At 45.5% G+C, this 12181-nt stretch overlaps 1 protein-coding gene across 1 annotated transcript in view; it reads right to left on the bottom strand.

The window, feature by feature from the left end:
• The window catches only part of LTK (leukocyte receptor tyrosine kinase), a 39997-nt gene that overhangs the window by 13701 nt on the left and 14115 nt on the right, over positions 1–12181 (bottom strand). Inside the window, exons 7-15 of the mRNA XM_026033455.1 lie at positions 11767–11861; positions 7859–7960; positions 6418–6595; positions 5752–5902; positions 3695–3826; positions 3025–3181; positions 1948–2130; positions 1349–1447; positions 741–893 (exon numbers count right to left, since the gene is read on the bottom strand). Coding sequence (XP_025889240.1) covers positions 741–893; positions 1349–1447; positions 1948–2130; positions 3025–3181; positions 3695–3826; positions 5752–5902; positions 6418–6595; positions 7859–7960; positions 11767–11861 — 1250 coding nt within the window. The remainder of the gene's footprint in view (positions 1–740; positions 894–1348; positions 1448–1947; positions 2131–3024; positions 3182–3694; positions 3827–5751; positions 5903–6417; positions 6596–7858; positions 7961–11766; positions 11862–12181) is intronic.

Raw genomic sequence — 12181 nt, 5'->3', positions numbered from 1 at the left:
ACTTGGAAGAAATCAGAGCTGCATTTAAGCAAGAAGCATCCTTGAAAAGGATTCAATTTCAGAAAATGACAAAGAAATCATAACCACACCTTTTGAAAATTATAGCAAATCTCTTTACAGCTCTGGAGATTGAAAATATTTATAAAATATTTAAATATATATATATAAAATAAAGATAAAACCCAACCAATAGAACACAGAACCACTTATCCATTGCACAATTTTTCCTCTTATGGATAAAACCACTCCTTGCAAGTTGAAATTCCCTTAGTTTTTATGCTTTGGAGTTCCAAGAGACCATGTCAGGAAATAACAGTGAATACCAGGCATCAGCCAAACAGGAACAGCAGGAAGCTGCTGTGGAAGGAAGTAATTTGTGGCTTAAATAACTCAGCCCTGGGTGGCATATTATACCAGTGAAGCACTTGTGCTTCAGTATTTGCAGATAAAGCAATCGGATGCACTGCACCCATTCAGGAAATTTATGCTGGATCCCTTTCCATGTATTTTATCTTTTATCTAACCCAACCTGAATTTTGGAGATGGTGACAGAGATGTAGTTCAGTGTGTAAAGAAAGGACATCAGGAATTTTCAATCATTCGTTGGCCAGACATTTCTCATAAAACTGAGTTCACTGGAGCCATCATCTCCAACTCTGATTTGACTGTCAAAAGACCAGGAGGAGAGAAGATGCAAAGAACACAAAAGCTTCCAGTGAGGATAAAACTCCCCGTTTTACCAGTGCAGGTGACGTTGTCGTTGGCTAGCACAGCCCCCATCTCACACTGGCAGACAGGCAGGTTGGTGTCAGGGTCCCGCTTACAGTTGTCCGAGTGGCAGTGACTGCAGTTCAGATAGATCTGAACCTCCACCTCCCCGTGACTTTCCATGGCTGGATGAGGAATTAGAGAGGACAGACAGGTTTAGTTTAGCTTTTCCCATGTTGTTTAGCTAAGGACACAGAAGGGCAGGCACTACAACTTGTCTTTTTCTTTGTAGGAGACCAAACAGTCCAACAGTGTGGACACAAGTAGACACCTAACTAAGGCCAGGAGAAAAAAAGATTAGATCCCTCAAGCAGGCACAGAGCTCTTGAAGTGAACTGACAGGAAAATGTCTGGGACAGAGGATGTGCAGTTAAACTTGATGACTGGTGTCTCTCCCGGCTTATGAGAGAGAGATGGGAATGGGCAGCACAAACATTTGCCATACAGAGTGCAGCAGGCCAGAGTAAAATGTGTAAAAGGCAAAGACAGGAGGAAAAGGAGCAGGAAATATAAAGTAAAAAGGAGGAAGAGGAAAGAAGGAAGCAAAGTACTGGGAGGAAGAAGAAAAAGTGCACTGTACCTGCCAGGGGATGCAAGAAGATCTCTCCAATGGGGTTCACAAAAGAGATGCCATCTTGCCCACCAGCTGTGATATCATCGTTAGCAGAGGCATGCCCCCCTGAGGAAAGAAAAGCCTGACTGCATGCTGCAAAAGCAGGATGCATCTCAAGGGTCCCATTTTTCCTGGCTCATAATGCCTGGGGTCATTCTACAACCTTCCAGTGATATTAATACGCATCATGGCCTTGTTGGAGAACACTCACTCAACCCAACCAGTCCCAGGGCTAGTGAAGTCAATTGGTCCAATATAAGTTGCTCAGTTCTGCAAGGTAAAAATGCATTTCCTTTTAACAGAAAAAGGAAATGGAACATTTTTCACAGGCAACTTGGGGACAAAGGGATTCGGCATTCCTTCCAAATATGAAATCATGTAGTATATTTCTGTAACCCTACTGTCCCCAGCTGAAGAGATATGATATGTAAGTTTCATACAATTTAACTCCAAGTCTCTGTGAATCATTTGTGGAGCAATCTTCCTCTGCACTGAGAGCTCCAACCCCTAATTCTAGATACTCTTAACTGCCCCAAATTAGAGAACTCTTCCCTTAACAGACTTACCTCTGTAGCCTCCACCTCCACCACCAGAAGTGCAAGCTCCTCCTCCCCCACCAAATCCACCAGAGGTGGCCCACTGGAGCTTGGCTAGTGCCTGGGGACAAGCCTGACCCCCTTCTCCACCTTCCAGGAGTGACCTCCCAGCCTGAGGAAGCAGAGTCACATCTTGCCAGCCACCACCTCCACCTTTACAGAGAGTGAGAGAACAGAACAACAGCTGAGGAAGCACAAGCAAAGGAGAGCATGACACTGGACAGAGATGGAGGGTGGCTCTTACTAATTTCCTAAGATACACCTGCATGCAAGTTAACTCTTTCTTAAAGGGAAGAATATGGACAGACTTGTTTTTGCTACGGACAGTAACCCAGAGGAAATCTAGTGCAGGATCTATAGCACCTGCTGCACGATAAGCATCTGATCACCAGCTTCTAGTGCCATGGGGAAACAGGCAACCCAGCAGTCCCCTTTGGAATAACTGGCTGGGGTTTTCAGCCCCTGGAGAGTGGCTCACTCAGAGAGGCTGAGTACTATGGAGGAAATAAAACCTAAAATGGACTTCCTCACCTCCTCCTAGGGAACTCTACAGAGTTACAGGGCAGGACATGTAGAATCTTTTTTTTTTTTCTTTAAGGTCTCCTAGGAATGGCTTCCAAGTACAGCTGTCACCAAATCATACATCAGGCTTCATTTCTGGGATAATGCCAGAAATGCACTTGTTCTCCAGGTTTTGGGGGAGTAACAGAAAAGAGGCCTCCTCTTCTCTACTGATTCAAGGCCATTACCACAGTGTGGAGGAGGGCACTCTACAACAGCATTTTCATTCTGTGACTTGTTTCAGAGAGTCGCCTCCCCGCATACAGACAGACTCTCCTGCAGCACCTTGCTCACCTCCCCTGGGCGTTCTCTCCTGCTAACACAGCGCATGAGAGGCCTTCCCTTACAGACTGCCAGCACACTTCTAACAACTGCTTCCCCAAGAACGCATCCCAAGATCAAAGAGAAGCCTCTAGCTTCATGCCTACAGCACAACTCTCACATTCAGCCACCAGACCCAGACCTTCTCCGGTTTTAGTGTCTCACCTGCTGCGCCAGTATTGCCACTGACTCCAGGTACGGCAGTGCTGTTCTCAAACTGCTCCAGGGGCGCATCATCTAGGGAGTTGTCCTGAGCCTTCAGGTAGGCTTTCCCTCCTCCTCCTGCTGCGATGAGCAAAGGTTCGAAAATCCCATTTTTCTGCTGGAAAACCCCCCATCAAACATCAGAAAAACTTTACATCCCTTGGATATGTGAACTCACACAACTCATTGCATCAAAAAGCATGAAAGCAGCTTAAAGGACAATGGCCTGAGGCCAGGACTTTGCTACTGATTGTTTCCTGACTGCATTACAGAAATGTTTTACACAGTGGTTCTGTGTACAGAAGTAAGTGGTCTTGTTCCATTAAACACCAGGGATTTTGTTGGTAGGACTGCTGCCAGTATTAAAGAGGGGTCCTGGTCTGATTCCCAGGCCTGAGCTGCCAGAACTGAGGTAGCAGTTCAACTTGCTTGGCAACTATGACAAGGATGATCAAGGACACGAAAAGCGATTAACAGTTCAAAAGATATAAAGGCAGAGAGTGGGAGACAGAGCGGGGAGAGATTCTTCATCACTTTCCTGTAAGAACTGAGAGTGTCCTGCAACACGACAGTGAAAACTAGGTGCCCTGCTGGACACTGCCCAGGCAGGATGGAAGGAGAGGGAACTTACTCTGAAGATGTAGGTAGCTCCTCCTCCACCCCCACCTCCTCCAGCCCACTCCTTCAGGTCCTTTTTCTTTTTGTAATCTTCCTCAATGGGAGATGACTCCCCTAAGCAGATCTTCTGGGTTTGAGGGTTGCCCTGAAAGAAGACAGGAGATACATTCCTGCATCCTCAAAGTCCAATTTTTGAGAGTTATCTGTATCTCGAAAGGATAATAATAAAGATACATACACATATGAGATACATTATCTATGTGGATAGTAAGCTCAGGGATCAAACACATGGACCAACAGCTGAAGAAGGAATCTGTTACGTGATTTGCAAAACTGCATTTCACATGCAAGTGCTCTCCCCTCCCCACTGCAAAAGCACTGCAGCAAGAACTCACATTATCTGTATCAGAAACTCGTATTTTGCATATTTACTACTTCTTATATCCAAGAAAATTAAAGTTTGTTTCAACTATGGATTCATTTTAACAACTTCCTTACTGATGTACTTAATAGATATTTCTAAGCTTCATAAATACAAGGTGAGTAGAGGTGCTCTGCACCTAGTTAATAGCAAACTACCTCAGGAGAGAAACCTGGAGCCCCTGCTTCTCGTTCCCTACTAAATATTAGAGGACACTGAAAAACAGAGGATTGTTTGGCAGTCTTAGGTTTTTTTGTGTGTGAAGGCGAGTTCCGTAAGTTGCAATGACTTTGTAAATCTGCTCAGCCTTATCCAGACAGTGAATCTGGAGTGGCTTCAGAAGCTGCTCTGTTGTCTCAGTACAGGTGGACTCCCCACATGTGTCTGGGTCAGGTCCCCTCTCAAGCTCAGAGGCAAGGCGCCAGTTGCGGCTCTCTCAGCCAAAGGGCAGGGTAGCTGAGGACGAGGGAAAAGCAGTTGGGACAACATGGAGGGGATGAGGGCTTAGAGCTGCAGAATTTGTTCAGAGAATGGAAAACAAACACATTTGTTACCCAACATACAGAGTCAGCAGGACTTCTGAAGCCAGAGATAGCAAAAGCTGGGCCAAGAAGGAAAAAAATAAGGGAAGGTTTTTCCAGCAGCAGCATCTGCCAAAGGGAGATACTTTGCAATTTGGAGAATTTTCCATGAAGTTCAAAGGAATAAGGGACACCTATGAAGATTATGACCCAAGGCTAAAGAATGCATTGGAGTGAGGGCTGCAGATATTCAAAGGTTTGCTTCATTTAGACAGATGTAATTGTCCTATCTAAGTGCAGAATGGTTAGTTTGGGAATCTGTTGCAATATCTGAGCGAGACATCGTATGTTCTGGGTAAAATAAAGGGTATCTTTGGATGCCTGCAAGAACAGCGTGTGCATCCCAAGCTCTGCAGCCCGTGTGGGGAGCAGCGCCGCTCCCGGGCTCGGGCTGACAGATCGCTTTTCTGGAAAACTAAACAGGCTGAAAAGAGGTTGTCTTTGAGCCTACCTGGTAAAAGGACTTTTAAAACACGAGTCTAACGTCAAAGAACACATGCATAAGCATTCACAACATCAATTCCTGTTCTGAGTGCTTTTGTTGTCATTGGGTACATATAATTAAGGAGCTGCTGTAGTCAGTGGGAAGAATCCCAATGCTTTTGGCGTGCTTGGGATTCAACCCTTGGTCGCTAAGCTTAGAGAGCACTTAGCGCAGCCCCCTCACTGCTGGGGATTGTACAAACTCCTGCCATTAACAAAAAGTTACCTGAAAATAAGAAGCAGGCAACCCTTGCCTTGTAGATGCCCTCTTAAAACAAGCAGAAGAAAGCTACGAAGAATTTCTTATTTTAAACATGAGGAGCTTAAGGCAGAGTTCCTGTGGGTTTTGTATTTGTTTGTGCATTTTGGGTTGGTTTCTCATTTTAGAGTTCTTTATATTTATTTTGAGAAGATTCTTTCTAACTTGTCTCCCTGGTTCCTCCTAATCTCCTGATTGGATTTCATGGCTGAATCCCGGGATTTCCATCATTCATCACCAGTACAGCCAAGCCCCAAGCCACCCACTGAATCTTGCTGACTCTTTTCTGCAAAGTCTCTGCCCACATGTGTTTGTGCAGCCCTCACCCCAGGGCAGGCATCCTCCCCCTGCTGCCCCACTAAGATGTACAGCAGCTCATCTTTCTCCAGCTGGAAGGTGGCCGAGATGAAGACCCCGTGGGACCTCTTATTGTGGTTCTTGGCTCCCTTCCCTCCAGCTGCTCCATAGGCAGAAATCCTGGAACAAAAAGGAAGTAGGTAGAGAGAGAAATCTGACACTTTTCATCCCCAAAGCGACTCCTGCTGCGAGCTCCCCCAGCCTGCGTTCCCTACCAGATGAGATCCCCTCCACAGCATCTCACAGCTGTTTCTTTTTTTGAGGTCCACACTAGGCCTGCTCGAGAGGATGGGCTGAATCGCAGCCAGAGCACTGGGGACAGAGGCTTCAGCAATAAACAGCATGAGCTGTTAAAGCCAAATCTAAAAGACCAGGGCTTTGGAACTGAAACGTCAGCAGCATTTCCACTCGACCTCCTCTCCACAACCATCCCCGCTCTGACCTAAGGCACGACTGCTCCCTCCCACACTCCACGGCAACTCAGACACATGCGCACAGCCAGTGCTCCCAGTTCTCTCTTGCTGCACAGGTCCCTTCATCCACCTGACAGAAATGGTCCTGCACTTCTGCTAGCTGCAGCCCCACACCCAGAAACCAGTTAAGAGGCTGCCTCTCCAGCCCAAACTAACACTCACCTGTATCGGTTTGTGGCTGGCACTCTCCACACCTGCACCCCGCGCAGGCTGCCCTCTTTCTCCACGGCCACCGACACGTTGCTGTTCTTATAGGCACTGTCGCACTGTGCCTGAGTTGGCCCGTGGGGACCACTGGCACCACACGTCGTGAACCACCAGAGAACAACAGGCGTGTCCCCTGGGATCAAACAGCAACAGTGGGGACAGACATCAGCATCCCTTTATATCCAAGGGATGTGCAGTAACTTACAGAACTATGTAACCAAAGGACAAGTACCATCAAAGCAACAAGAAAATGTTCCTGTTGATGGGCTTCTTCAGTAAATAAACTGGGTACTTATTCAATGAAAAACTTCACTGAAATTCACAAACAATGTTAGTGATTTTTATATAGAAATTGGATGCTTATGAGAAAGACCATGTTGAAGTAATACCTGCTATCCGCAGGGCTTTAAATCCAATTATACTCATTTCATCACATGCTTAAACTTATAATCATCATTCATGTGATAGTCAACTATCAGCAAATGCTTAAGGTTGCATTTATAATGTAAGGTCTTCAAGGTTTAATCTGTACAGCTTCAGTGCAGCTCCCATGCAAGGCAATCCACTCTGATACCACCCTTAATTACATCATCAGGCAGTGTTTTTATCACACTATTCCAGCTTCATCCTAGTTACAGCACAAATAGTGCTCTGCTTATAGTCACTATTTGCTTTATTTCTCTCACTCTATTTCTTACACACCATTTAATAAATTATGGACAGTAGATAAACTCATAATTTTCCTTGTAGGATCCTGATGAGTTTCAGCCAAGGCTTCAAAGACATTACCAAATTTCTCTTCCCAATGCCAGTATGATGCAAGGAGATATTACTGTAGTTTTCCAGATAGGAACCTGTCATGTCCCTGTCACACTGCCTGTGCCTCTTCCCTGCGACTGGCTCTTCAGGCAGTTCCAGGCTCCCTGACTAGCCTGCTCAGGCCTTCCTTTAGCCACACAGTTTTTATCTGTGCTCCAGAGCACCAGCCCCTACAGCTGCCAGAGCAAACCCACTGCCTGCAGCCTCTCTGGGTGCCCGTCTCTACGCCACTACTGCCCCCCAACCCAGCTCAGCCTCACCGCTCAGCAAGCCTCAGCAAATTTCTGTGCATCCCCAGCTTATGGAACTGCTCCACACCTTTCCCTCCTGACCTTGTTTTTGTCCAATTGCACTTAAATCAGGTAGCTTCTGCTTTCACACTCTTCAGGGACTGGTGAGTTGAGCTCCAGCTCCCTGCTGCTCTCTAGCAAAGCACCAACTACCTGACGTGCTCTTCCCATCTTTGGGATGGATCGTATTTGCTCCTTTGCTGTAGGGCAGGCAGATTACATGCACATGATGGGGAAGGAATTAGCTTTATAGCTGTAAGACACATTTTCAGTACAGAAGGATCTACCTGGGAGGGAGGGTTCCTCCAGTGGATTCAGGAGATGCTCATCCAGGACACTGACTTCCCGTGGGTACTGGCGCTTCCCACCAAAATGGCTTTGTTGTCTTCCTGTTAGTTTGTGGAATGGATGAGAGATGGGAAGACAATAGCAAAGAGAGATAGAAAATTCATAAAATCACATGACTGAACCAAGTATAACCATATGGTTAAAACAAAGAAAGACGGTTTCGTACAGAAAATGTGTGTATTTAAATTACTATTTTGGGCCCACATCTTGCCTTAGCACTGCATGTTATCCCATGAAGTCTCATCTGTAAGACAAACTCAACGGAAAAGCACAGCTTGGGAGAATGGATAGCATGTCCTGGTGACCTATTGTCCATGGGGCAGGTGACAATGTCGGGCAGTTAAATTACTGGCTCAAAGGAGAGTGATCACAAAAATTATCACCGATTCCTAATGGCAACACGGCAGGCAAACCAGTCGAATGGATCACTTCCCTCTCACTAGCAAACCTGCAGTATCCCAGAACTTGTACAGAAAATAAAATACGAACCCAAATGACACACCTCACCAACACAGACAGTTAAGCAGCAGCAGCAACCCCTGACATAGCTGTAAAGCTCTGGACAAACCTTTCTCAGAGAGTGGTTAAGGCTGGCATCACTGAGTCCCATCTCCATCGGAAAAAAAAAAGAAAAACCACCACAGAGCAAAAAGCTGCATTTCTGACCATTGAAACAAGCCTTTAAAAACAGGTCCTCTGCACTGAATGCAGTAGGAACACCATGTGTAACTGAAGCTGCCTTACAACAGGAAAAAGTAGTAACTGTTCCTTTGCCTTACAGTTGGCAAACATTCTATATCAATAGTTATTTACATATTTTATGCAGACTTTTGTTTAGAAATTTTCTGTTAAAAAAGAGACTTCCTTCCATTTTATGGGCCCTTGCTTAATTTAACAGTGAACATTTTTCATTAGTTGGAAAACATTAGAAATATTTCAATTTGTTCCAGTTGTGAGAATCTAGCAGCTGTTTGATACTCTATTCAGAAGAGACTCCCTGAGTTCCAGCTGTGCAATTATCTCTGCCACAAAGTCACAGCTCTAAATAGCGATAATTAACACCCTTGTTAGCTGTGTCAGAGAGGCCAAATAAGTAAATGAAGCATGGAGACCTTGCAGAGCTCTCACTCCTGAGAATATTCCCCCTAGGTCTGACCGAAAGCACATTGGTAGATGGAAGTAAAAGGGAGCTTTGTACTGACACACACTGTTCATATCGAGATAGAGAACTTCAATGGATGGAGCTGTCAAGCCAGCAAAAAAATGAAATTACCCCAAAACAAATGATCTGGATCAAAGACAAGAAGGAAAACCAAACGAAAAAGACAACACAGAGCCAGAAAAGATGTTTGGTCTCCCAAGGCATTCGTTGAATTATGAATCCCTAAGGTCACAACAGTTTCGGGTGCTTAGGGTTGAACAAGAAGCCCAGTTACTTTTGCCAGAGCGAAGGAATGTAATTCAGCCCCTGAAATACAGACTTGGTCTGTGTGCCTGCATGCATTTTTTTGCAGCATCCCAACTGAGTATGTCCTAAGGCAATGCTTCATTTCCAAACAGTCTTTCCTCCTTCTCTAAACAGTCTCAAACCTTCTCACACTGGAAAGCAGCTTCTGTCTCCGCCATGCTCAGCGGACAAGCTGTGTGACAGGCTGAGTGTCAGTCTGTCCTCATGAGCTGTTAACTCTTGCAAGGCTGATGCTTCCTGCATTGTCAGACATGTGAATTCCTAAGATGGCATTTTCCTCTAACATGGTGTAGTTGTAGGATCCATGGTCTAGTGCTCCTGTCTATTTTTGCTTCCGCTTGTTCCTCTAACAGTCAAGACACTAAATGTTAAGTGAATACAAGGCAGCCAGACCTTTTTCTACTAAGGCGCTCTTGCAAGAGAAAACTCTGAGCACTGAGAGCAAGGCACTCCTTTTTTCCAGGACACGCTCTTAATTTACACACCGGAGAGGGATAGAGGGAAAAGTAAATAAGACAGATAGTAACTCCTGCAAGAACAGAGCCAAAGTAAACGACTCCTACTTCTCTGAATCTGAGACTGTAATGAAAAATATGTAGTATCTTTGAAGACCGGAGTAAGGTGCTTCAAGCACTCCAACGCATACACAATCCCTTCACAGATCCTGCCTTCCAGGTGCAGGCTGGGGTACTCTTGAACTTCTCTCCAGCTTGTCCAGCAAAGAGGGAATGAGGATGCTACGCCAGCTTCTGCTATCCCAGGATGAGTTGGTTTGTTTCTGGTCTTCATGAATGTCCCCTGAGCTACCCTCACTACCCGCTTTCTTCTGCCTAAATTTTACTGAATCCTCGGCTTGATGTCAGTGAGTATGAAACACCTCTCCTTCCTGCCTGGCTTGCATACATATACTCAATGCATTTAAAGTCTGAGCTGGATTTTGTAGAGCAATTAAACTACAGGATTGAAATAGATTAATAAATTAATATATATATCATAGTAAAGAGCAAATTCTTCCTTCCTGCCATACGTCCTTCCTGTTGCCCTCATGCGTAGAAATTGCTTGGATCTTAATTGGCTCCATCAGTGACATCTGAAGCCTCTCCTTGCCAGAGAGAGATAATTTCATTACTGAAAGCCCAGCAGAGCTCCTGGGCTTCTCCGCAGCATAACTGCATTAAGCTCATGAGAAGACAAATGCAAGGGGCTTGCTTTCTGAGGCGAGAAAATGTCAATTCGCACAGAGGATTCAAGGAACAGTGGCAAGTGTAGGGCTTCTGAGAAATATTTTTCCTTCTTGCTGTCCTCCTGCATGAGTCACCCATCTCTGGGTCACACCTTCAGCCAGGCAAGTGGTTGCTGCTCCTGTAAGTTTGGATCCATTTATACTAATCAAAAATGAGCAGCAACGTGGCAGCTGGGAGCTCTGCTGTACATTGTTTCGGTGGCACTTCTGCCTCTCCTTCAGCCAAAGCTTTCGCCCCTAGTCCCTACCCAACAAAATGCCCATGGGTGCACTGGCCACTGCAGTGCAGAGCTCAGGGCTCCGTTCAAGCCACCTCAGCTGCTGCGCTAGGGCAAAAGCTACAGAGCTGGCACAGAGGTCGCGTCACACGAGGGCCCTGTTTGCTCTCAGGAGGGCACTGAGCTGCAGCAGTGGGGAGCGCAGCTGCATCCGGAATCCCTCCCTTCACTGTCCTCAAAAGATTTCAAGACAAAGTGTTAGTGCTGAGGTCTCAATCGGCTTTTCTCCAGGGACAAAAAGAAGCCTGTTTCTGATATTCCCAAGCGGTACAAATATCCAAATTCCTTCCACTTGTCTGCTAGGTAAATTCACGTTTTTTGCTAAACTGCTTCAGAGAGCAGCACTGACTGCATTTTTAGTGGCATACATTGTGATCCATCACATTTGCTGTAAAGCAGCACAGAATAGCATACATCTGTTATATACCTGGCAGTGCCATTTGCTGCACCTCCTTGCAGAGAAAATAAACTTGTGGCAATAATCTACACTTCTCTGTGAGAAATTTTATACTTCCATCTTCCTCCTCTTGTCCTCTAAAAGATGACTTTCCATGTAGGTTCCAACAAATTACCTTTAGCTATTTATTGCCGGGGAACACTGGTCACACAGACAGGTCTCAACTGTGCAGTTTATCTCAGATTAGGGAGCTGAGAAAGTGCTAGGAGAATCTGATGCACAGCAAAACTGCCTCCATTTGCAGCTTTTAGCAGGTCTGGGATAAAATGCCCTTGTGGGTGAAAGTTAACAAAAATGATCCCAACTCAGTCTACGGAGGGAACAACATGTGCGTGTCCTGGACCCGTGGGATGTCAACTACCCTGTCCAAGTTCTTTAAGGATCTGCAACGTGCAACTCACCATCAGTGAAGCAGTCGAGTCCAAATGTAATATTGTCAATAGCAAGGTCAGCTTGGGAATTCCAGCCCCACGTTGCCAGCAGCTGCAGGTGAAACCTTTGCAACAAGATAAAGAGTTTCAGAAAAGATAGACAAAGTGGTGACAGGGCAGGAACCTTTAAACTGAAATGTCCCTTCATCGTACCATCATGATAATCACCATTTAAAGCATTTTCTCCAGACAATCCAAGCTGAGCAGCCCAAACAACTTGCTAGAAAACTTACATCGACACCTCAGCAGATAGTAAGGACCAACCCATATTCAGATAGCACCACTTTTCATGAGGAAGAATAAAAGCTGCGTTTCCCCTGCCACGTGCACACACACAGAGAGAAACAGACTGCCACCCTTCACAACCTTCATGCACAGACAATTA

This window comes from Nothoprocta perdicaria, unplaced genomic scaffold (genome assembly GCF_003342845.1).
Source record: "Nothoprocta perdicaria isolate Ctin4 unplaced genomic scaffold, notPer1 scaffold_129, whole genome shotgun sequence".
Taxonomy (NCBI): domain Eukaryota; kingdom Metazoa; phylum Chordata; class Aves; order Tinamiformes; family Tinamidae; genus Nothoprocta; species Nothoprocta perdicaria.
Note: the sequence above shows the minus strand (reverse complement) of the source record. Positions and strands in the feature narration are given on the sequence as shown.